Raw genomic sequence first — 26,441 nt, forward strand, 5'->3', positions numbered from 1 at the left:
CATTCTGGCTTAGGTGCCCCCCCCCTCTTATGTTCGCAGCGAAGATGTCAGTAACGCCTGTAATACAGTGCGCTATTATCCACGGTGCGTGTACTCTGCATTCGTCGTTAACTATTAAAGGCCAATTATAAGCGACGCGTGCACGTGTTGTGCGTGTTGTACAATGGTCGGTGGCCGCCCGAGGCACGCGCCCCCCCCCCCCCTGTCCGTGTTGCTATTGTCTCGCGTGCTGCACTGCCGCTTCCCGCTGCGTCTCCGACGGCGCAGAAAGCCGCCGCTCAGCTCGGGATCGCCGTCCCAGCGCGGAGGGAGCTCTCCCACCGAGGTCCCAGCGCTCAGCAAAGCCGCGGTCGGCGGCCACGCATCGCCCGCCCGCGCACCCAGCCGGTGGCGCGGGTTCGCGCCCCGTGGGCGGTGGCTACAGGGGGGGGGGGGGCAGCTGTGGTGGGCGCGCGGGTGACTCGCGGAACAGCTGGCACTGTCCGTTTAGCCCGCTGTCGGGAGACTAAAAATACCTCGAATAATACCCTCGTCCGTCCCTCCCCTTCACACGAGCAGAGAGCCGCGCGCTCCGCGAGCAGCGTGCCCCCCCCCCACTCCACGCCCAGCGCAGTGCCAGCCCCGGTGCCATCTCGATCACTCGCTCACTCCGCCTGCTCCTCCTGCTCCTCCTCCTGCTCCTCGTCGTCGTCGTCACCGCCACCGCCGCCACCTTCCAGCCTCGCTTCGCGCGGAGGAGCGCGGCTTCGAGCGCTTCGCAACTCTGCCGAGTGCGCGGCGGCTGCTGCTGCTGCTGCTGCTGCGTGGCGCAGAAGGCGACCACCACCACCGCCACCATCATCGCCACCACCCTCGCCATGCTGCCCAGCGTCTGTGTCCTTCTCGCCGTCGTGGCGGGGCAGGTAACCCCGGAGCGCGCGGTCGCCTCGGTCATTCGACAGCCGCCTCCCTCGCTCCGCTTAGTTAATGACGCGTGTTCACGCGCAGTCTGCCTTGGATATAAAGCAACGTCCAAGTTTACGATATCATATATATGTGTGTGTGTGTATAAAGAGTTTGCAGAATACACCGCTGGGTTCTGCTGGGCCCCTCTGGGTTCGTCCGGGTTCCGCTGGGTTCTACTGGGTTCCACTGGGTTACGTTGGGTTCCGCTGGGTTCTACTGGGTTCCACTGGGTTACGTTGGGTTCCGCTGGGTTCTACTGGGTTCCTCTGGGTTACGTTGGGTTCCGCTGGGTTCTACTGGGTTCCACTGGGTTACGTTGGGTTCCTCTGGGTTCTACTGGGTTCCACTGGGTTACGTTGGGTTCCGCTGGGTTCTACTGGGTTCCTCTGGGTTCCACTGGGTTACGTTGGGTTCCTCTGGGTTCTACTGGGTTCCTCTGGGTTACGTTGGGTTCCTCTGGGTTCTACTGGGTTCCACTGGGTTACGTTGGGTTCCGCTGGGTTCTACTGGGTTCCACTGGGTTACGTTGGGTTCCGCTGGGTTCTACTGGGTTCCTCTGGGTTCCACTGGGTTACGTTGGGTTCCTCTGGGTTCTACTGGGTTCCTCTGGGTTACGTTGGGTTCCTCTGGGTTCTACTGGGTTCCACTGGGTTACGTTGGGTTCCTCTGGGTTCTACTGGGTTCTACTGGGTTCCGCTGGGGTTTGCCGGTAATGCCGCTCGTGTCACCCGCAGTGTTCCCCTCCTCTAAGTCGAGCCACCCCAGCACGTGCCCCAACACCGAGTCGGTTCCATGCAGCGGCCACCGCTCGCGTCGCGCTCCGTGACTCACGCGCTGTGGTTCCCGTGGCGCGTCAGGAATAGCCGCCTGTGATTGGCTGCGAACCGTCATGTGATAGCTGTCGACCCCATACGTCATCGCTGCGTCACAATCGCGGTTACTCGACGCAGGATGAAGGGCACGTGCTCACGCGTGCCTCTGGTGTGCGACGAAGCACTCCGTGAGGAGTGAACATTTGTTTGCCTGCTATCATCATCATCAGCTACGATCGATCCACTGATGGATGAGACCCTTTTCAAACCGCCGCCAATTCTTGTTATAATCTCTCGATGCAACGATCCGCTCAGCACCTGCACGTGAGCCGATTTCATCGCTCCGTCTCCTCGGTGGGGGTTCGTCTCTCGGACGCGTCGCTAACGTGCGAACGTTCTCTCATCCACGTGCTCCTCTTCCTGACTCCCAATGCCGTTCCCAGCGTGCATCGCTCCCCCGCCCCCCCCCCCCCGTGCCTCTTTGCGCGCCTGACACTTTGTGCTCCGTATCTCTCGTCATCGACCACGTGTTTTCTGCACGGTAAGGTAAAACACGTGGGTGCCGTTTGCTATGAATGAAGAAACGACACATTGTAACAAAAAAAGAACAATAGCACAACAAGACGTCGACTTGAACACGCAGCGTTTAGTGTCCCGCAGCGCGCCGTGTTCACACGGACGATGACCCCCCCCCCCCCTCCCCGTGTGTCGCGTCACGCGTGGTCACTGCGCCTTCAGGGGTGGGTGGACAGCGAAGTTGCCGGTGTCTCTGAGTCACCCCGCGGGGGCCGCTCCACGCTGGGTTGAGCGCGGCTCAACTCCCCCCGTCGCTTTGGCCCCGCGAGCAGCCGCGTGGCCCCAAGGCCAAGGCCGCCCAGCGGTTCCCGGGGGCCCCGGGGCAGAACGAATCCCACGTGGAGGGGGGTGGGGGGGTCATTAATGAGCGACGACGCTGGAATCTCGTTGTGAGGCCCCCTGGGAGACCCCCCCAGCCCTTCAGTGCCAAGGCTCTGGCCAGTCGCTTGTGGTTGGTTATCGAAATGCGCCTCTGCATTTGCGTTTTACTTCAGGGGCGCTGCGTGGCGATAAGTTAACTGCCTCACCTCGTATGCAGGAAGTCGTGGGTTCGATCCCCACCCTGACGCCTGCTGTATATTTGGAGTTTGCGTGTCTCTCTCTCTTTCCGTGGTCGCGTGGATTTTTCTCCGGGTCCTCAAAATTTTCCCTCCACATTTAAAATGAACATCACGCTATATTAGAGTATTTGGCTGCATTCAATGTCCACGTGATGACGTCCCACTTCGTTGAGCTCTCATTCGTGATGGCGAGGTCGCTACTGAAAAAGAGCTGCGTAGCTCAGTGGGGCCTCACCCGGTACATTCTTTTTAAAGTTGTTTTTGTTAATTCCATTCCGTTGTTTTTTATCTGCGTCGCATCACGCGATCGTGACAATCCCATGCGGAGTCCACCTTTGTGTCAGATGACGACCCTGGGGCAGATGACCTGGCACCGTTGCGCAGCGCCGTGGGTCAGTTTTCAGACTTGCCCACCGCGGTGGCTCAACCTGCTCTGCGCAGAGCGAACACTTTGAGCGAGACGGCGCAGCTGATTATTCGCTACTGACGATAAACGCTTTCGCACGGCAAACATCGCTTAGACGCGGAAATAATTATCGGCGATGGCGGGGTGGGGGGGAGAGAACAGAGCAGTGAAGTATCGACGCATCCTTCAGCACCGCAGAGGCTCTGCGTGCGTTCCACCCCTTGCGCCGATGGTCGCAGCAGCAGCAGCAGCAGCAGCAATGAGTTCCTAGGGAGGTCGAAGCCAATGTCGAGGTCGGGCTGCTGGCCACGCGAGCGGGCTGCACGTGAGAGAGAGGGAGGGAGGGAGTTGGTGTAGTTTTCCATAATAAAGGGTTTGTTGGGTAAACATCGCGTAAATATAAATGTGCCATCAACCCACCACCACCACACGACGCAGCCAATTAGTAAGGTTTGTCACGTACAACAAAACGTGTCAATTAGTGTTGGGGAGTAAACCTACAACATTAAACAATGTGAGTAGTTTTGCTATTCCTCCTCCTCCTCTGTCGCAGGAGCACAGAACAACAGCGGTTCACTCCGCGTCCGCGAGTACAGACAGAGTCCCACCGTGGCCGCCCCTACCGTGACCAACGTGACCACCATGACCACCGTGACCCACGTGACCACCGTGACCCACGTGACCACCGTGGCCGCCCCCACCGAACATCCGTGAACAAGAGCTTCGAAGCTCATCGGATTTGTCCGGATCAGATGAAGATTCCGCTTCTGGACGCCGCACTCTCGAGGCGCGCGTGCACGCGCTCGGCGAGCTCGTGCACGCGCTCGGCGAGCTCGAGTGGTAACCGAGTGGCACTCCAGCCACGCGGGTTACCGCGAGATTTTGTCATTATATCGGTGAGATTTTTAAGCGGTGATATTGTGTGTGTGTGTGTGTGCGTCGATCCAAAAACAAGCGTTCACATCTGCTCCTGTTGATTTTCTTGTCTTGGGCCATTTGCCAAAACGTTTATATTTAAAAGGGGCATTAAACATTTTAATGAAGCGCCCTGCGGTTTAATGGCCCGTGACAGACGAATGCCTTGGCCGCGAACGATGCCGGCGTGCCGCACGTCGGCCTGCTGCTCACGACGAAGGGCTGTCTCGCCGTGCGAATGCGGCAACGCTCCCGTATCCGAATACGCAGCGCCGTTCGACCGTTCCTCGCCGCACAACTGTCCGCTCCGCAAATCACGCCGAGTGAATGCGCCGGGGAAAAAAACAAAATCTCACCACGCCCGTGCGCCCCTTTCGTCTCGCCGGTGGCGATGCTTAGACGACCGCACCGACCGCGGGTACCCGTCTGAGGTGCGAGTCGACTCACGGGGATGCTCAGGACCGGTTTCAGGTGAATCGTCACCGATGTTCGGTGGCCGTGGGTGGGAATCGAACTCGGGGCCGTCGGGTTCGTAGCGCAGCGCGCTGACCGCTCTCCACGCCCGCGACCGCTGCCAGTCCTCGCACTCGCGCGATGCCATCGCCCTGCACCCACTTCGACGTTTCAGATTCACAGTGAGTTTCCTGCGCGTTGGATCGTCATGTGGGTACAATAGAAAATACAACAACAACAATACGACAATAATAATGCCAATTGTTTTACCGCTCCCCACTTTCTCAATCATCCACCACACGCGCGCGTTCCCGATATTTTGATTCTGATGAAGACAACATCAGTTGAGGTGCCGCTGTGCCCCGACCTGGACTGAGGAGGCACGCGACGCAGCGGGATTCGATTCAGTCATTCAAGCGCTACAAAACCGAAGGCCTAATTACAACAACAACAACAACATACGAGTAACAATAAAAAAAAACGTTGCCAAACATGGAACGGCGACACAGACACAAGTCGTGACGGAGCCAAACGGAGCGGTCGCTCACGGGGGTGAGTCACGGAGCGGCAGCCGCGCGGCGCGCCGGAGGGGGCCGCCCGAGCAGGAGACAGAACGGCGAATGTAGTTTGCGTCCACAGCTGCCGCGTGATTAATTATTACATCGCTCCGCCGTGACGGATGGCGACAGCTGAGAGAGGCGCTTCGTCCAGCAGTGGATTGACCATGGCGGCGCCTGATGATGATGACGGGAATGAAAATGATGATTCCGATTTTTTTTTTACCGCACCCGCCAAACATTCGTGAATGGGAATGGCCGAACACCGCCATGCAACACCTCTCCCCCCTTTCTGAACCAGAGCCGTGAGACTCAGGAGGCCTTTCGTGAAGGGGTGGATGGAGGGCTGCCTCGTCATGATTGTGCGCAGCACGAAACATTGATGATCGTCCGAGTGTAAAACAAACGCATATCCCTGTACGTAAGTGAAAACAATAATAATTGACACGTCCCATCAGCCACACGACCCCTTCTGGGAGGGATGATTTATCCCAGCAACTTTGGTTGAAGCAGCAGGGGTGCCGGTTTGATGTGGAGGGGACTGCACCCTCCACATCGAACCGGTCAGGCGCCTCGCCGGTACAGCGAGTGGCTCATACTCGGAAGGTTGAAAATAAAATAAAAATCCTGGTTGGGGGGTCACTCGGCCCACCGTTCCTTCTGGGTCTGTAAAAATGAGCGCCACTTTGCGGGGAAAGTAATCAGGAGTGGTCCTGTAGAACTGATTGTAACCCCCGCCATATGTCCAGCACAGGCTGAGGTCTGTGGACGAGAGATGAGAACCGCTGCACTGATCATCTGAGCAGCAGGAGATCACTCTGACCACGACGTCCTCGTGTGAGCAGAAGTTCAGAAGAAGTTTACTTCCCAAGAAAAGGCCATTGAGCTTAGAAGCTCGTTCTTAAGTGCCACTCAGCCGCCAGACGCGCCCTGCCCCAAGGGCACAGCCCCCCCCCGCCGTCCCCCCCCGAGGGATGCCACCGCTCTAGAGGTGTGCTCTGCCCTGGGGACGGACGGACGTGGGACCCCGCTCAGGGTCAGACGGGTGCCACGTGTGGGACGCACAGTTCCACGACGTTCTGTTGCACACGCGCGCGCGCACTTTGGCTCGCAGCCGCGCCCCCCCCCCCCCCAAGGTATAATAAATAAATAAATAACTAGCTCGATCCAGCGGCTCCGGAGCCGCATGCGGCTCTTGAAGGACTGCTTCGTGGCCGTTATTCACGTGGCACTGCGGCTCTTTGAACATTGAGTTATTTCGCGGAATTCGAACAAAAAAAATTCGCTTCTTGTTATTTTGCGTGCCGATCATCTGTTGGGGGGGGGGGCGGTTGCCTCTCTCGCTCTCCTCCCTCGCTCCGCCTCTCGTCGCCCTGTGGCCACCACCGGGTCCACCGTGTGGACAACCAGAAGCGCCGCCGTTGTTTGACCAGGCCAGGCCGCGTGGTGCCCGGGAAGGTGTCGGTGACATTGTTGAGCCTTGAACTGTTGCTTGGTGGCTGCTGCGAGTGCAGTGAGAGCGAGCGAGCGAGAGGTGCAGACGACTGCTGCCGATGCAGCTACAGAGAACGCCCCGCTCAGCCAGGACGCCGCTCGTCCCGTCTCTGGCGAGCTCAGTCGTCGTGATGCTCTCTGCCCGTCAAACGTCGACGCGTTTCAGCCGCGAGGCTTTTGGTCGACGTCGTCGCGCGTCAAGCGGCGGCTATTGTCGCAGCAGCAGCAGCAGCACGAGACGAGGAGGAGCAGCCGCGGATGACGGAGGCGCGCGGGGGAGCGGGGGGGTGGCGCGGTTTGGCGGCGCATTCCACCACCGCCTCCCCTCCACGGCGCGCGGGTAGCACGCGGGGCACGCGCGGGGCAGCGGCCGAGGGCAGCTGAGTTGCCCCCCCCCCCTCCTGTTCCCACATTCAATTCCGAGCGCACAAGTGGCGCAATCAATCCTGGAGCTTCTCGCTCAACGTGCGCCGGTTGCAACTCGCCAGCTGCCCAGAGCCGCTTGCACTGAGATCAGCCTCCCTCGCGGTGCCCCTCGTCGGCGGTTTTATTCGCGAAGAGAAGCAGCGCGCGTGGTCTCGCTGTGGCCGCCACGGGGGCGACAGGGGCTCGCAGTCGGCAGCGTTGCGGGTTCAAATCCTTGGTCGTGGTGGGGTGGGGGGGGGCTCAGCCCATCGTCTCTTTGCGGTCGCTAAAATTGATACCACTTTTTGGGGACGACAACAGTGGCTGTGCCATGGACAGAGATTCGCTACCCAACCTCCCCCCCCCACCCGCCACCTTCTTATTGCTTCAGGACATGCAAAAGCAATGGACGATACCCCGGCCATAGGAATGTGGAATTCCCACGACTTTTGGCTGAGGGCTGCTAAACACAAAAAGTAGACGAGAAAGCAATCGATGAGTATGTGGATTGACGCGAGCGAGAAAGAGGAATGAACGCAATGTCTACATCCATTGTTGATGCGCAACAGCTGATACCCTGGAGCAGCCGGGCTGGGGGCCGGGGTCGGATTCTCACAGCGCTCGCTGGGAAGAGGAGTGGGGGGGGGCGGAGTGGGGGGGGGAGCGGAGGAATCCAACCCGTAGCGACCGTCGCCGTAGCCCCGAGTAGTTTCCGCTCGACACGTGATCTCCCATGACTGGGGGGTGGCAGCAGCTTTCCGCCGAGATGATGGTCGTGGTGGATTTTGTCTTCGTGCCGTACCCGTGTCGGGAGCGGTGGTGCAGCGGTTAGCGCCTCGCACTACGATCCGAGAGAGACTAGTTCGATTCCCGCTCACAGTCAACACCAGCGACGATCATTTGAACCGGTCCCTGTGCCCTCCCCGTAGGTCGACTCAGCCTCAAATGAGCACCTGGTGCGGTGTGTAGTAAACATCGCCACTGGGGAGACAAAGGCGGCCGGGGGTGGTGCTGGCGACCCTACCCCTCGTGTACCGTGCCGGCCTTCATAGGTGCTCGCTAACAGCACAGTTTGTCGAGGCTGTACGGGGGATCTTTGCCTTTGGATGAGGCGTGATCCAGACGTCCCGTCCATCTCACGCAAACAAACTCCTCGTCCGCCTTACCCGCGGCTATTCATAGCCGCCATGAGCACGGCAAGAGCGAGAGCCGCAGTGATCTGCCACTCAAGCGAACACTGCAGCATTGGTGCTCACAGACCTGAGTCGGTGGTGGAAATTCCACATTCCTATGGGCGGGACCACCCACCGGTGGTATTTCAAAGCGCGTTGCTGCTGCTGTTGACTCCGGAGGGTCGCTGAGTCAAGTCCCGACCAGGATTAGAACTCGCACGACTCCGATCGCGAGCGGCTCGCCTACCGCCGAGCCACTGGGGCTGCTGCCACTCATTCAGTCGGCCAGATACACCGGCTGGCGTGCCGTGGAACTGGATATCTGTAAACAAAAAAAACCGAAGAGCTTCATAGCTCATCAGATTCCTCCAGGATTCAAAAAGACCCCCGCCAAAAGATTCAGATCCTGGCTCGGTGCAACTCCCGTACTAATGTAGAGGCCACTTCTCGATGGCTCGCGTGGCCTTCGCCGTTCGCCCCGCTCATCAGCAGCGCAGCCTCCACGCCCGCGACGATGTAACGAGCGTGCGAAAGAGCGGCAGCTACCACAGCCGTGCGGACGGAACGAAACGTTGCAAGTATTTTTTTTTTGGATGTTACCAGGCAAGGCCCACTGAGCTACGTAGCTATATTGAAGAAGCCACCTGGCCACACATCATAGCTGAACGAAGTGGCTTATCACGTGGGAATGTATAGCAGCCAGATATACTCTGAACCACATCCTGCATGTCGGGCGAGAGAGTTAACATCTCCTAGCCACCGCAGACGGAACGGTCCCCGGCTCAGCTGTAGGCGATGAGACACGAGCAGCAGAGGACGTGCGGCTCAGTGGCACGAGCAGCAACTTCTCCCTCCGGGCGTAGAGACTCACAGAGCCATTTGTGACGGCGGGGGAGGGGGGAGAACGCCGTGGCTTTATTATTCGAGGCGTCGTTGGGAATAATTGTGAGCGCTCCTAATGAGAATGTGATTGCCTCTCGCTGCTGTGCCCTATTAGCTCACCCATCAGAGGCAATGATTGTTGGCTTCCTTCTTTCACCACTCACACGGTGGTGGATTCCCACACTCGCACCACACACAATACTCACTCACACCCCACAGAACACAATACACACCACACACAGCAGCACCACCCCACACAATACACCCACTGCCACCTCACACAATACACACCACCGCCACCTCACACAATACACACCACCGCCACCTCACACAATACACACCACCGCCACCCCACACAATACACACAGCACCACCACCCCACACAATACACCCACTGCCACCCCACACAATACACACAGCACCACCACCCCACACAATACACCCACTGCCACCCCAACACAATACACACAGCACCACCACCCCACACAATACACCCACTGCCACCCCAACACAATACACACAGCACCACCACCCCAACACAATACACAAAGCACCACCACCCCACACAATACACCCACTGCCACCCCAACACAATACACACAACACCACCACCCCAACACAATACACACAGCACCGCCACCCCAACACAATACACAAAGCACCACCACCCCACACAATACACCCACTGCCACCCCAACACAATACACACAACACCACCACCCCAACACAATACACACAGCACCGCCACCCCACACAATACACACCACCGCCACCCCACACAATACACACAGCACCGCCACCCCACACAATACACCCACTGCCACCCCACACAATACACACCCACACAATACACACCACACAGAGCACGCTACATTCTTTACACAGCGCCCAATTTAAACTGAAAAGTTATTTTTTTTTCAGAGGCGAATAGCACACGCATATCACACAGTACACACGCATCACATAACACACACCCATATCACACAGTACACACGCATCACACAACACACACCCATATCACACAACACACACGCATCACACAATACACACGCTGCACAGCACACACCACACAATACACACAGCCTGCACAATACTTCACACAATAGACTCACACACCACACAACACGCTCCACATAGCACGCAACACACCACACAACCCACACACACCACACTCACCACACAACCCACACACACCACACTCACCACACACACCACACTCACCACACACACCACACACACCACACACACCACACAACCCACGCCACACTCACCACACAACCCACACACACCACACTCACCACACACACCACACACACCACACTCACCACACACACCACACACACCACAAACACCACGCCACACTCACCACACACACCACACAACCCACACACACCACACTCACCACACACACCACACAACCCACACCACACAACCCACGCCACACTCACCACACACACACCACACACACCACACAACCCACACCACACTCACCATACACACCACACACACCACACAACCCACACCACACTCACCTCACACACCACACACACCACACAACCCACACCACACTCACCACACACACCACACACACCACACAACCCAAACCACACTCACCACACACACCACACTCACCACACACACCACACAACCCAAACCACACTCACCACACACACCACAGAACCCAAACCACACTCACCACACACACCACACTCACCACACACACCACACAACCCAAACCACACTCACCACACACACCACACACACCACACAACCCACACCACCCTAACCACACTCACCTCACACACCACACACACCACACAACCCACACCACACTCACCACACAACCCAAACCACACTCACCACACAACTCACACCATACTCACCACACACACCACACAACCCACACCACACACACCACACTCACCACACTCCCTGCTGGGTGCCGGCCGGCCTAGACACACGCCACAGTTGTGATTTGTGGCAACATTTATAGACGCGTCTGCTGCCGTTTAAAGTTACACTGCTTCCCCTTTTCGTCTCAGTATTTACAATGCGATTATAAACATAACGTACGCGATGGGAGCGACAGCGAGATTACTGGGTGAGAGGCCGATCGGTGTTTGAGAGTGAGATCAGTGAGGTGAGCGTCACCGTGTTACCGTGCAGTCAAAGTGGGATATCACGAACAGATGATTTTCTTTTTAAAAAGCAGGCCCAAGGTCGTCCATAGAGGGGATGCGGGGCCCGGGGCAAACTACACCGTGTGGGCACCCCCCACCCCGACGCTTTCAAATGTAAACCGAAGTATTACATCTGACGCCGTGACGTCTACGCGCGGGATCCCCCAAAGCGCGGGGCCCGGGACAGTCACCCCGACTCGCCGTACACCCAAGGGACGGCTCTGACCCAGGAGTCTCATACATCCGGACCCCCAAATTCAATCGTGCTCCCACCACCATCCAACGCCACGAACCCATCAACTTGCCAGATTGACACAGGTAAACCCTGCCCAGGAGCAGCGCCTCCGCCCTTCACTCGGCCCGGTGACTAACGCTGCCTGGCACTGCCTCCTACAGTTCTGGTAAAAACAGACGAAGCAGCGGCGACCCCGCTCACCCCTCCAGCTCCCCGTGAAATCGGAGGCATTCGGTTTTAAAATAGTGTCCATCTTGAGTTTCAGCGGCCCGCACGCTCCCTCCACCACCCAGACGCACCGAGCTGGATGATGACCCCCAAGTCTCCGGGAGGGAGAGAAGGGGGTGGAGAGGACACGGCTCTCGGACGCTTCCTCTGCTGATTTACCGAATTACCGACCCCTTGTTTGCGTCGCATGCACGCGGAGGCGGATATAAGCGGCCTCCGCACCTGGTGCGAAGCTGCTCGGGTCCGGGATGAAGACGCCTCGTGAAGAAGAAGATGAGTCAAGCCTCGAGTCAGCGTGGCCAAGCAGGAGCCCTCCTGGCTTGGCCACGCCAGTCGTACCAGGGCGTCAGTGTTGGCGAGTGTTAGCGAGTGACGTTGTGTGTGTTAGCGAGGATGGGTCGGTGGTCACCACCCGATGTTAAGAGTCACCCGTTGTGTTAATAATGAAAAGTGTTGCCTCCCAGAGTCCCAGTGTGCGCCGGAATTGAACCCACGACACAAGCACGAGACACGTGCCGCCTCCCGGCTCTAGAGACCGCCCGGAGAAGATTCCAGGCACGCGTTGACGATGATGGCGCACATCATTACATTTGTTATCATGTTACAGTGTATCATCCGTTCTCTTTCTAATAAAAACAATATTCCCATATAAGTGCTGAACATGTTTAGAAGCACCCTGTATTTTAAAATATTTTTTTTCATTTTACCAGGAAAGGCCCCATTGAGCTATTTAGCACTTTTTTCAAAAGCGACCTGGCCACAAATGATAGCCCCACTAAGTGGCTAATCATCACGTGGAAATGTTTAGCCGCAGACAAATATTGCAAACGCGTGGCGATGTTAATTCTGAACGTGCAGGGGGAAAGCCGGAGGACCCGGAGAAAAATCCACGCGATCACGGGGATAGACACGCAAACTCCAAATATACAGCAGCAGGCGTCAGGGTCGGGATCGAACCCACGACCTCCTGTAGACCAGGCGAGGGAGTTAACATCTCCTAGCCACCGCAGCGTCCGACTGTGGCTCCAGACGAGATGTTCTCCGCCCTGTGTCCCGTGCCCCCCCCCCCCCCCCCCCACACACAAAATTAAGGTTACTAACGCCACAATACACAGATCGGGACAGGTGAGAGCCTGGACAGGTGAGAGCCGAGACAGGTGAGAGCATGAATAGAAGATAGCCTGGACAGATGAGAACAGGAATAGGTTAATCCTGGACAGATGAAATCCTGAACAGGTGAGAGCTTGGAGAGGTGAGAGCTTGGACAGGTGAGAGCCTGGACAGGTGAGAGCCTGGACAGGTGAGAGCCTGGACAGGTGAGAGCCTGGACAGGTGAGAGCCTGGACAGGTGAGAGCCGAGACAGGTGAGAGCCTTGAGCTGTTGCTTGAAGGTGGATGTTGCTTGGTCGCTGCTGCGTGTGCAGTGGGAGAGAGAGGTGCAGACGACTTCCGATGCAGCTACAGAAACCCCCACTCAGCCAGGACGGTGCTGGTTCTGAGTGCGACGAGCAGGTTGCTAGACGAGCTCCGCAGGTCGGTTCTGCTGAGGTCAGTGGAGTGGGAAGGGTGACGTCAGGGGGAGCCAGGGCCCTAGCGGAGCCAAGGTACCCAGAGGGAGGACGCCACGATGGTTCGTAGATGTTAACTACCTCGCCTGGTATGCAGGAGGTCCGTGGTTCGATCCCGACCTGGGCGCCTGCTGTATGTTTGGAGTTTGCGTGTCTCTCTCCCCGAGGTCACGTGGATTTGTCTAAGGTACCTCCAGTTTTTCCTTCCACATTTAGAATCAACGTCACGCGTTTAGAGTATTTGGCTGTTATACATTTCCACGTGATAAGCCGCCATTTCGTTGAGCTATCATTTGTGATCAGGTCACACAGGATCTCATAGCTCAGTGGCTTTTGCCTGGTAAATAAAAAAATAGTGAATTATTATTTGTATATTTTTGAAGTGATTTGTTTACCTTTCCTATACTTTGCACTCCTATCGTGTTCGTGTACTGTTGGTTGTTTGTTGTTGTAAAGTCCTGACCCCGTGCACCTGTGAAAAATATCGTCAAAGCTCATCGGATGTTTCCAGGATAAAAACAGATTCACATTCTCAAAATGTGCAGCCCGAGGTGATGCCGAGGATTTTCGAGCGACATGCAAATGGGTAATTCAAAAATAATTCCCATCATAAGAAGAACAGCCATTGCCTGTCACAACAGCACCTCGTTTAGGGGGCAGCGCGCGCTGCTCACGATAGCGGTGACATTCATCTCTCGCGTTCCGAACGGTCCGTCTGACCGAAATTAAAAACATCTGATAAAAAATGTCATCTATAAGGGAGGAAAAGTCGCGCAGATGGACCCGCCACCACCCCCCGACCCCCATCATAGTAAAGTGGAATTGCCACCCACCGGCTCAGGGCGGGGATGGGGGGCGGTGGAGGAGGAGGGGCTTGCGGGGTGTGAGGTGGCTCTGGGGCATTGCCCGCCGCGCGCCTTTACAACCTGGGAAGCGCGCGGGTTCAGCAGAAAAGGAGTTGCCCCGCCTCTCCACGTGGACGTCCCACCTCTCTAGGCGGACAGAGGCCGTTACATTCAGGACGCCCCGTCGCGTCTTGCGGGCGGGCGCGAGTTCCGTGTGTGGAACGCGACGCGCGAATGCGCTCAGCGTGATCACCACTGCCGGCGGGATCGAAGCCCCCGAGCGGCGCTTTAGCCGCGTGCGCTTCCTGCCGGAGTGATGGCACGCGGCGGAATCACGATGCCGACAGCAGCTAATGGCTCGTGAGATGGCCGTTAAGGCGGACGAGTATTGTGCGAGGGAGGGTAGTGGTGGTGGTGGTGGGCGACTGCTGCCACACTCGTGGTTTGTCTCGGAGGTTTGCTGACTGATGGGAAGGAGAGATTCGTGGGAGGGCTGGAGATTGCAGGGACACAGAGGGGAGGGCATACATATTCCCCCGAGTGCGTCTGAAACACCAAACATGCAGCGCTTCTCCGACACATTTTCTTTTGTGACAATAAACACACGGAAACACATAGTCGCCTTGAAATATTACCCGAGATTACATTTATTTTCATGAAACCGAAACTGAACTTGCGAGGAAGGCTGGCCGTGGACGCGTGTGCTCTCGGCCCTCCGAGTTCGTGCAAAATGCATCGGCGCGCCGAGCGCGATGCGGCGTGCTGCGCGCAACAGCTGGCGAGGTGTCGCCGGAGGGGATCCGGAGGAGGTGACACAAGGCCAGGTAGTGATGGCTGCGCCATCGCGAATGTAGAAACATTGCAGCGCGTTCACTCGTGCCTTGCGACAGCATCTAAATATAGCAGCACGCGTCCCCTCCAGCTCATGTCCCACGACGGCAGCAGCAGCAGCAGCAGCTCCAAGCGAGGTGCAGAGATCCCGTGGGCGCCACGGGGTTGCGTTCCCACGGCGCAGGGAGGGTCAGGGTGGTGAGAACGCGCGGGCCATGCAAGTGCGGGGCTCTGGGTCTGGGGGCTTTAATCTCTGGCAGGGCAGTGAGTTTTTTAAAATCTTATTGCTCTCAGCAAACTAACAACAAACCTCACCCCTCGTCACTGTCCTTAATCACGTTGGACAAGGTGGGTGCCATGCCACGCACGGACACCCCCACCCCGCACCCCACCGCAGCCGTACGCTGCCAAATCGTGCTCCTGTCTCAAATCTGTTCGCTGGGCCCGCGCCGCAACCCCCACCCCCGTGCCCCCCCCCCACCCCTGCAGCCCCCCCCCGCCCGCCCGCCTGGTGATTCTGCACGCACAGCTGGCCTCCCAGGCCATCGCGACAACAGCTCTCGGCGCAGGGCGTCGCCACGGCTCTTGCACAGAAGGACACTGGTCACAGCAGCGATAATAGTGTTAATAGTAACAATGTTAACGTGTTAATAACAAGGTGGTGGTGACAACCTCATCCTTAACTTCGTTCAGGATCTCGACATCGGTCGCGAGGAGTCTCTCGCTTTCCTATTACGGCTCACTCAGTAGTGAGGACCCTGCGCGAAATGTCTCTGCTGAAGGAAAACGCAATCCCTCGCTTGCGCTATCGACCCTTAGAGCATCAGTCGCGGTGCGATTGGTCGTGGCCACTGCAGACAGACCCCAGCGCAGGGCCCCAGTCCAGACGAGGGCGATGCAGAGCGCACTCGTGCCGGCACCTCGCCTCTCTCCACATCCCCGTGTGTTGAAAACAAAACCACATTTCAATTCCCCCGAACAGTGCCGTCGTGGACTGGACCTGTATCTCAAGGGGCGCGTATTTCATAATAGCCACGTGGCACGCGCTCTGCAGCTCGGCGCGTACGGGGGCAGCGTGCGGACCTCTTCCTCGGATTCTGAATCTGTATTTGTACTGGAGAAATCCGATGAGCTGTGAAGCTGATGACGGACGCTTGTGTTGCGCCCGAAACGTCGTGATTTTATTTATTGTATTTTATACCCACGTGACTTTACCGAAAGAACCAAAGAGTATGGATCCCTGCAGTCACGAAAACTTCAAATCGAGACTGTGAAGCCATCGTTCACCGGTCACCATGCGTGGATTCTGAGTGGCCAGAGAGCTCAGCGGTGGGTAGAGCGAGTGGCTCGTAGCGCCGCCTCGCCGCGTGGCCGCTGCCGCCTTCCCGCTCGTCTGTCGTGGTTCCTCCTCCTGGCGTCTCTGAGTCGTCTCCTCTCTTCGGGAGCGAGCGGGTAGTTTGTGGCGTTACAAGTTCACATTTACATCGCCCTCACTGTTGTGATTTTAAAAAACACAATAGCGGCGACGCTGCAGGTGACCGCTGCCGGATCACGTGGTCACAGCCACCGCTCGCACTGAACTTCTATCCCGGGCAGTGGGGGCCGGCGGGGGGGGTCAATGGGGGCAGGCCCGGACTGGCCATGGGGGCAGCAGTCCATAGGGCAGCAGTCAATAGGGCAAATGCCCGGTGGGCCGGTCTGTGTGGGGAAATTGCAAATGTGATCAGAGTAAAACAAATATATTAACACATTCCTGCGGAGCGAGCTGGTAAGAACGTTGGGTTGCTCGGTCAATGACCAGGGTTAATGGCGGCGTGGTGTATTCCGCAAATATGCCCAACTGTGAGGACGGGCACAAGTCGGCGTGAGTAGGTTAAACGTTGAGTCTTATAAGGGCACCACGAGGTGACCAGCCCCTCCCCACCCAGCCCCACCCCTCCCACCCCCCACCCAGCCCCTCCCCACCCAGCCCCTCCCCACCCTCCCCACCCAGCCTCTCTCCTCCCCACCCAGCCCCTCCCCACCCAGCCCCTCCCTGCACGACGGACACAATAATCCCCTGTGGGCTGGTGTAACCAGGAGGTTCCTACCAGTAAAATGTTATATAAAAACATATATTAAAATATCTCATATCATATATCATTTATTTTGTAAAATATTTTTTGCATTTATATATTTATTGTATAAATTTTGTTTGTAATTAAAATGTTATTGCACCTCAAACGTGTACGTTTCATTGCTTATATGAAAGCTCACAGTTGGCGTGAAATCCCAAAGATGATTCCTCACCTGCCCCTTTAATCTCTGTCGGACCCGGCCCCCCAAAATGCGGATAATCGCACTGCAACTTGGGGGCCGCGTGTTTACAAACGCCTCGGCCGCTGTTGTGTTTACTCCCCGTCCGTCACTCAATGGGGGGGGGGGGGTTACACAAGCTACGTCTGCCTCTCGCGTGTCTCTTCACCTCCCACCCCTCCCGCCAGGGCTTCGCGCTGAAGGCCGGAGCCTCCGATGAGTGGCTGCAGTCCGGCGTAGACGGGTGGTGGCTGCGCTACTCCCAAGATGTCGTGGTGGCGGCCACGTCGGTGAGCGGCGGGGGTCGCGTGAAGAGAGCCTGGGTCATCCCGCCCATCAGCGTCGCCGAGAACCTGCCCCAGCGCAGCCTCCCCAAGTTCCTGGTGCAGGTAGGGGGGTTGAGGGGGGGCGTTCGCTCACGGTTGGCTACGTACGGTGCGAAAGAAGTTCAACGCAAACGCACACAGAGGGACAGGACGCTCACAGAGACGCCGCTCGCTCAGGGCCCCTCCTGTAGCGCTGGGATCGCGGCACGGGGCATCGCCGTGATGCCCCCATGCGGGAGGCGACCTCCCGTAGTACCACACAGCCACCAAAGACAAAGATTCCCCCGAATAGCCTGAACAGACTGTTGGGGCAAGTGCTGTTAGCGAGCACCTGTGAAGACCGGCACGGCACACGAGGTGGTGGATGGCCAGCACCATGCCCTACCGCCTTTGCCTCCCTAGTAGCGATTATTTTACACACCGCACCAAGTACTCATTTAAGTGCTGAGTCGATCTAGGGGAGGGCCAGTACCGGTTCAAATAATCGTCACCGGTGGTGGCCGTGAGCGAGAATCGAACCCGGGTTCGTAGCGCGCCGACCGCCACACCACCGCTCCCCGACAGCAGCGCACCGAGCACACTGACAGACAGACGCACGCATGCCGCTCGCGAAACGCCGAGGTGTTACAGAGCGCCCGCAGACAGGGCCGCAGAACGTGGCGCACAGAGGCCGGCCGCGAGAAGTCGTCGCTGGGACGGCGAGAAAGCGTCCAGCTCGTGACGCGAGGGCGAGTCCGTAGACTGAGCGCGCGCCGGCTCTCCGATCGCGCTGCTCAACCCCGCAAACACCGTTGCGAACGCAGTCTGCACCCACAGAGTCTGAGCAGCGGCTACAGCAGCGGCTACAGCAGCAGGCTGTGCGCAGAAGCTTCCCGCGGCTCTGGGTGTGCGAGTTTTCTCATCGCGCTCGCGTCCGCTTGGTGCACGCAGATCAAGTCGGACAAGCAGGCGAACACCACCATCATCTACAGCGTCAAGGGCGTGGGCGTCGACCTGCCGCCCACGGGCGTGTTCCGCATCGACAAGGCGTCTGGCAACATCTACCTGGAGAAGCCGCTCGACCGGGAGGAGAGGCCCCAATTCCGCGTAAGTGAAGGCAGCGGCTCCCGTCCGCACCGTCCGTTTTCCAGCGCACGTCGCACCATCGTCAATCACGGTCATCGCATCGTCATCATCAATCGGAGCACGCGGCTCTAAACTAAATTATTAAAATAAACAATGTTTTTGGTTTATTTTACCAGATAAGGCCCATTTTTCAGAAGCGACCTGGCTATCACAAATGACAGCTCAACGAAGTGGCTCATCATCGTGTGGAAATTTAAAGCAGCCAAATACTCTAAACGCACGTTTATTAATGTGGAGGACCCACGGGGAGATGAGACGCACAAACTCCAAATAAATATGCAGGTGTCAGGATCGGGATCCAACCGGGAACCTCCTGCACACCAGGCGAGGTAGATGTCCACACCGTGGCTCAGCGATAGCGCGAGCGGCTCGCACTGCTACGAGTTCCATCCTGGTTGGGTGGCTGACTCAGCCCATCATCCGTCCGGGTGGTTTAAAATTAGTACCATCGTGTGGGGAAGGCTGCCAGTGGTTGTCTTTTGCATAGACAGATCACCGCGATGGGAATGTGAAATTTGTATGATTGGCTCTCTGCACATTTGAGCACGAAATCACGTTAACATCATCAGCAACATCATCAGCAACATCAGCAACATCATCATCCATGAGAGGGGGTGATGGCGCATGATGCACAGCTAACGTGCTCGGGGCCTTCGGTGTGTTCGGAAGAGTTTGGAGATCGCGCTGCGCGCTCATAGAACAGCAGCAGCAGCTGGGACAGCATCATCAGCAGCAGCTGGGACAGCAGAAGCAGCAGCAGCTGGGACAGCAGAGCGCGCCCCTCCGTGCTGAGCGGCTGTGCGTGACGGTGCCGCCCAACGCGCCGGCACCGGCCAGTGGCCGTGACTGAATCGGTGCGCCAGGCGCTCGCGGTCATCGGGGGGAGGGGGGGTAGATGGAGGGGGGGGTAGATGGAGGGGGTGGGGCGGTTGGCTTAGAGAGGGTGGAGAGTGTCGCGCCAGACGTGCGGTGATCACCTTCGTGGCACGGGGGGGGGGGGGGGGCAACCTCCCGTTTTGGTACCTCTATAAACGGGCACCGGCAGAGTCTGTTGCTACGCGGTTCTCCCGAGGGCCCGAATTAGCCGGCGCGTTGATCTCCGTGACCTCGCGCCAGCCCCCACCAAAACACACGCGGCACGAACCCTTGCAGGGAGACCACCACCACAAAACAAGACAGAGGTCCCCCGTGTAGCCTTCATCGACTGTCGAGCCAAGTGCTGTGAGCGAGCAGCGCCTAGGAAGGCCGGCACTATGGCGCACGAGGGGGTGGGTGGCCAGCACCGAGTACTCATTTGAGGCTGAGTCGACCTAGGGGAGGAGGCCCAGGACTGGGTGAGATTTTCATCACTGGTGTTGGTGGCCGTGAGCGGGAAACGAACTTGGGTCCGCTGGGTTCGTAGCGCAGCGCGCTAACCGCTGCACCACCACTCCCCACACACACATATATATGTGCTATACAACGGCAAAGATCCCCTGTATAGCCTGAACAGACTGTTGGGGCAAGTGCTGTAATTGAGCAGCACTTATGAAGGCCCGAACGGCACACGAGGGGGGTGGGTGGCCAGCACCACGCCCGGTCGTCTTTGTCTCCCCAGTGGCGATGTTTGCATACCGCACCAAGTACTCATTTAAGGCTGAATCGACCTAGGGGAAACCCAGAACCGGTGCAGATAATCGTCAGTGGTGTTGACCCTGAACGAAAATTGAATTCGGGTCACTGGTTTCGTAGTGCAGCTCGCTAACAAAAAATATCAACCGGGTGACGTTTCGGGTAACGGCATCTTCTTCGTAGCCCATACACAGAGAGGCAGAGTCTATGAGACAAGGTGGAGACGACCACTTGTTTACACCATGAGGCCCTGATGGAAATTGCAAATTAAAAAATCCTGATTATTTAAATTGGCATATGAATAGTCATACTATAAACAGGATTGAGTAACAGACAGACCCTTCAATAATCACAAAGTATCACTAACTCAATAAACTCATTTATATTCACAGGTAAATTATCAATGTCCCTGGCACTTTGCATTGTGGGAATAGTTGTTCTGGTGAGCACAAGTGACGATGATTCACATTCCTGGGCCTAATCACCATTTCAGTAAAAGGCATTTGCCGTAACGTCACCAGTTATATATATATAAATGTGTTGAGTGCGTATATTTAATGGCACGCAGTGCTGTTATTGACGAAAGTGTTTGATTTTATTTTGTTAGCTATGCCTGTGCACCGCTGCCAATGCAGAAGCAGGGGCATCACTAGTTGATGTGGGGGCGCCGCGGTGGTTTAGGAGATGTGAACTACCTCGCCTGCTTTACAGGAGGCCGTGGGTTCGATCCCGACCTTGACGCTTGCTGTCTAATTGGAGTTTGCGTCTCTCTCTCTACCGGTGGTCGCGTGGATTTTTCTCCGGGTCCTCCGGTTTTACCCCTCCACATTTATAATCAACGTGAGTTTAGAGTACTTGGCTAATATAAATGTCCACATGATAAGCCACTTCGTTGAGCTATCGTTTGTGGCAAGGTCGCTTCTGAAAAAGAGTTATCGAGCTCAGCGGGCCTCAGCTGGTATAAAGAAAACAGTTTAAAAATAGTTTTACGGAAGTCTCCAACTCTTTCCATCGACTATCTGGCCTATGAAGAAGGTCCATTGCCCGAAACGTCATCTGTGGAGTGGGCCGCGCGCGCGTGCAGTGATTGACCGAAACTACTGCCGCTGTATTAACCAGGGCCGCCTTTGAGCATTCCAACTCGAAATTATGCAGCGACAGGCAAACCCACCACTTGCCTCTGGACCGTGCCACCGCCCGCCCTCTGCCAGCTTTACAGACAGCGCGTTGCGTGTGAGGCCGGGAGGGCTCCAGGTATCCAGCGCCGTGCAGCTGCACGTGCAGCAGCAGGTGACGATGATATGGGGTCCGGCCCGGTGGAAGCGGTCTCCTCTGACAGCTGCATCTGTGTCTGCTTCTGACACCCCCTCGTCTCCCCCCCCCCCACCTCGTCCTACCCCCCTCGTCTCGCATCGCCTCTCACCTCACCTCCCTCTGATGCTCCCCTCGCCACGATGCTCCATTCCGGCGTAGAGAATGACGAAGACAAACACAGTAACAGTGTGTGTGTGCAGGGTGTGTGTAGTGCAGTAACAGTGTGTGTGTGCAGGGTGTGTGTAGTGCAGTAATAGTGTGTGTGTGCAGGGTGTGTGTAGTGCAGTAATAGTGTGTGTGTGCAGGGTGTGTGTAGTGCAGTAACAGTGTGTGTGTGCAGGGTGTGTGTAGTGCAGTAATAGTGTGTGTGTGCAGGGTGTGTGTAGTGCAGTAACAGTGTGTGTGTGCAGGGTGTGTGTAGTGCAGTAACAGTGTGTGTGTGCAGGGTGTGTGTAGTGCAGTAATAGTGTGTGTGTGCAGGGTGTGTGTAGTGCAGTAATAGTGTGTGTGCAGGGTGTATGTATTGCAGTAATAGTGTGTGTGTGCAGGGTGTGTGTAGTGCAGTAACGGTGTGTGGGTGCAGGCTGTGTGTAGTGCAGTAATAGTGTGTGTGTGCAGGGTGTGTGTAGTGCAGTAATAGTGTGTGTGTGCAGGGTGTGTGTAGTGCAGTAATAGTGTGTGGGTGCGAGGTGTGTGTAGTGCAGTAACAGTGTGTGTGCAGGGTGTGTGTAGTGCAGTAGCAGTGTGTGTGTGCAGGCTGTGTGTAGTGCAGTAGCAGTGTGTGTGTGCAAGGTGTGTGTAGTGCAGTAATAGTGTGTGTGTGCAGGGTGTGTGTAGTGCAGTAACAGTGTGTGTGTGCAGGCTGTGTGTAGTGCAGTAGCAGTGTGTGTGTGCAAGGTGTGTGTAGTGCAGCGTGTGCGTGCGAGGTGTGTGTGTGTGTGTAGTGCGGTGATGGTGCGCGTGCGTGTCCGTTCCCAGATCAAGGCGTACGCGCTGGACGCGGCCGGCAAGTCCGTGGAGGAAGCCGTGGACCTGGACATCATCGTGGTGGACATGAACGACAACCGTCCCGTCTTCAACAGCAGCGTCTTCGTGGGGCACGTCAGGGAGAACTCGGAACCCGGTGACTCCCTCCTGCCACCTCGCCCGTTGCCAACTCGCCCTCTCTCAACTCGCCCGCTCACTCCCATCGCACTCACTCCCATCACACAAACTTACGTGACACTTCAATGCAACAGCAGTACAGCAACAAGGACGCCAGCGAGGCGTCTTAAACATAAAACCCCAGGAGCAAAGCGATGCAGATGACGAGACGGAGATACGAGTGCTTGGCGTGTGACTCGGGGAGGAGGAATATCCACGAAAGACTCAAACATCAATTCATCTGGGACATTTGGGAATGTTTGCAATAGTTCTATTACACGCATGGATTTGCGCGCGCGTGGGTATTCATTCGTCGAGGCGAGCTCGGTCTCGCCTGGTACGGTGGCGAGATGTCAACTACCTCGCCTGGTATACAGGAGGTTGGGGTAAGGAGGTTGGAGGTTCGACCCCTGCTCTCACGCCGGCATGTTTGGAATTTGCATGTCTCTCTCCCCGTGGTCGCGTGAATTTTTCTCCGGGTCCCCCGGGGTTTTCCCTCCATATTTAGAAACGTGCGTTTTAGAGTCTTTGGCTGCTATATATTTCCACGTGACGATAAACCACTTTGTCGAGCTATCGTTTGCGGCCAGGTCACTTAAGAGAAAAGGGATGTATAGCTCAGTGGGCTTTATCTGGTGAAATAAAAATAGTCGTTTAGGTTTAATCGTATTTTCGGGACGGAGCGTTACCGCCGCGGCATCTCCGCGATGCGCGCACCCCTCGCCATGTGGCCCAACACGAACCTCCTGGGGTCACGCGATGACGAGTCTCCGGCATGCGCCTGGTTGGTGCGCGAGGCACGCGCGGCGCGCACCCCATTCGCCACGGAGCAGCGGCGGCCCAGCGGCCCACACACGCGCAGACACCCACAGGACACACACAGGCCCATGACGAGTTAAACATAGCAGGGGAGGCCACTGACAGCGCCGTGGGGGGGCTGGGAGGGTGCACGCATCAAGAACAGCAGCCGCGTGGCCAACTGTTCACGAGGCATTTCAATTATCTGTCCGCCTTTCGATTTAAAGCTTTCGTGACTGCAGGGATTTATCTTCTTGGTTCTTTCGGTAAAGTCACGTAGAATGGAAATAATAAAATAAATATAATATTTTATTATGTTTTATTTTTATTATTTTATCATTTCCATTCTACGTGACTTTACCGAAAGAACCAAGAAGACATCTGTCCGCCATGAAAGCGCGCCGTCTGCCGAGGGCTGCGGGGGTCAAAGTTGTGCTCCCGTTTTTATTCAACATTTTATTTTTGTTCTTTCAAATTAACACATTTCACCGAGATTATCTCTCGGGCCGTGCCATCTCACAAGGGATTGTCGACGCAGGTGAAAATATGTTCGAGTTGATTGATTCATTAAGTATGGAAACGGGGACATTTTGGTTGCCTACCGAGGTGGAGGTGGCTGGGGTTGGGTCCGGGAGGAGGGTCTGCCCACTGGGGATTAGCACCTCCAATTAGCACGGTTAGCTACGTATGGTACGAAAGAAATTCAACATGCATACAGTACATAGTGGGGAGACAAAAGCGGCCGGACGCAGCAACGGATGCGTCGCTGCGCCCGTGACGGTGCCTCCCCCCCCCGCTCCGCTGTCCGGCTCGCCGGGCCCGCAGGGGCTCTCGTGATGCGCGTCGGCGCGTTCGACGCGGACGACCCCAACACGGACAACGGCGACCTGCGCTTCTCCATCTCGGACCAGTCCCCGGAGCAGCCCGAAGCCTCCATGTTCAGCATCGACCCCCACACGGGAGACATTCGCACCGTGACCGTCGGCCTCGACCGAGAGGTGAGAGGTCACCGCTCGCGCGAGTCCGCGTGGCGATGCGTCAACATCAGCGCCGGCACGTGGCGCTGGTCGCCCCACGGCCTTCGTGTGCCGTGCCGGCCTTCACTGGCGCTGCTGCGCGAACAGCCCTTGCCCCAGCAGTCTGTTAAGGCTACACGGGGGATCTTTGTCTGTGCGTGCTTCCGTAACATTGATGCTGTGTCCAGGATGCCGCTGAGAACATCATCTCATCGTCCCCACGTATGTCTGTGCGCGCGTTTACTCACACTCATTCACACGCATGTGCACACAAACACACACGCTCACTCGCGCACAAACACGCGGACACACACACGCTCAAACACACACACGCGCACACACTCGCTCACACAAATACGCACACACACTTGCTCACACAAATACGCACACACACGCTCACACAAATACGCACACACACGCTCACACACACGCTCACACACACGCTCACACCAGGCGGTGGCGAGCTACAACCTGACCCTCCAGGTGTCGGACATGGCTGGGGGCCCCGCGGGCCTGGTCACCACGGCGACGGCCATCGTTCACGTGGACGACGTCAACGACAACGGCCCTCGGTTCACGCAGAGCTCGGTACCACCACGTGGCCTCAGCCTCCTCCTCCTCCTCCTCATCCCGCGGCTCACTGCACGCACACACAAAGACAAAGATCCTTCGCCCCGTATAGCCTTAGCAGACAGTCAGGGCAAGTGCTGTTAGCGAGCGCCTAATAGAAAATATTATTTAAAGGTATCTTGTTGGAGTTTGAACATCTTAACACCTGTTTGATTGCCAGAAAGGGTACAAGCTCTACTTATTTTTTTAAATCATTTTGATACCGGCAAAACGGTCCCATAGAGATGTATTATTATTTATTCATCCAAGGAAATCCACACTGAGTAGAATTACTTTTTTTTAGGAGGGTCCTGCTGTTGCTGCTAGGACGTTGAGTTTTTATTTTCAGATGTTGTCAGCCGATGAGGCATGACTTGTGTTTATTATTATACACGTGGGTAGAGGAAACCAGAGCACCCTGAGAAAGTCCACGCCTTGCGCGAGATGGCAACGCTTAGCCCCCGTACAGATGGACTCAGGTGGCGATTAGTCCACTTGCAGTACTCGCCATACCTTATCGGCCAATTAATGGGCGAGTTTACCCGTGGGAGGAAACCGGAGGATCCAGAGAAACCCCCACGCGTGCGAGGGGGCAACACCTATCCCCGAACAGACGGAGCAGGTGAGCTCCACGGCATTGCTGTACCGCCTTCTCCTGGCAGAGCGAGTGTAGGGACACCTTCTCGATGCCCACGTGGGAGGGAGTTTCGCAACCTGTGTGTGTGTGTGCTGTGATGTGTGTGTGTGAGTGGTGATCCACCAACCCTCGCTGCTGCCTCCACAGCGCCGGCTCACAGACGGCCACGTGCAGCAGCGTAGCCACCACCTTCTCATCACGGCTCCCATGCCGACGCCGCTGTGTGCTTCTGCAGAGGGGAAGCGGCAGTGAGCGTGGAACTGCGGGAACAATGGCTTTCGTAGCGGGACTCCAGCTCATTCTCAGAGCGAGCAGCGATTGTCGTGCATGGCACTGAGGAGCTCGCATTTGGCTCCAATTCCAAATGGCTCACATGGCGGAGCCTACACAGGCTCAGAGTGGGTTGCGACAGACGCAACTCACTCGTGAAATCAACCGAACAATGGTGCTCGTCAGGAGAAACAAACCACGTGGATCATCTCCTGAGATGCCCCGCAGCGCCA

General features: G+C 56.8%; 1 protein-coding gene across 1 annotated transcript in view; it reads left to right on the top strand.

Moving 5' to 3' along the window:
• The first annotated feature begins 468 nt into the window (after nt 1-468).
• The window catches only part of LOC144942102 (cadherin-15-like), a 40,605-nt gene continuing 14,632 nt past the window's right edge, over nt 469-26,441 (top strand). Inside the window, exons 1-6 of the mRNA XM_078868789.1 lie at nt 469-902; nt 17,548-17,748; nt 18,616-18,771; nt 22,714-22,858; nt 24,502-24,674; nt 25,146-25,280. Of these exons, the coding sequence (XP_078724915.1) occupies nt 858-902; nt 17,548-17,748; nt 18,616-18,771; nt 22,714-22,858; nt 24,502-24,674; nt 25,146-25,280 (855 nt within the window). The 5' untranslated portion in view covers nt 469-857. The remainder of the gene's footprint in view (nt 903-17,547; nt 17,749-18,615; nt 18,772-22,713; nt 22,859-24,501; nt 24,675-25,145; nt 25,281-26,441) is intronic.

Source organism: Lampetra fluviatilis, chromosome 26 (genome assembly GCF_964198595.1).
Source record: "Lampetra fluviatilis chromosome 26, kcLamFluv1.1, whole genome shotgun sequence".
Classification (NCBI taxonomy): domain Eukaryota; kingdom Metazoa; phylum Chordata; class Hyperoartia; order Petromyzontiformes; family Petromyzontidae; genus Lampetra; species Lampetra fluviatilis.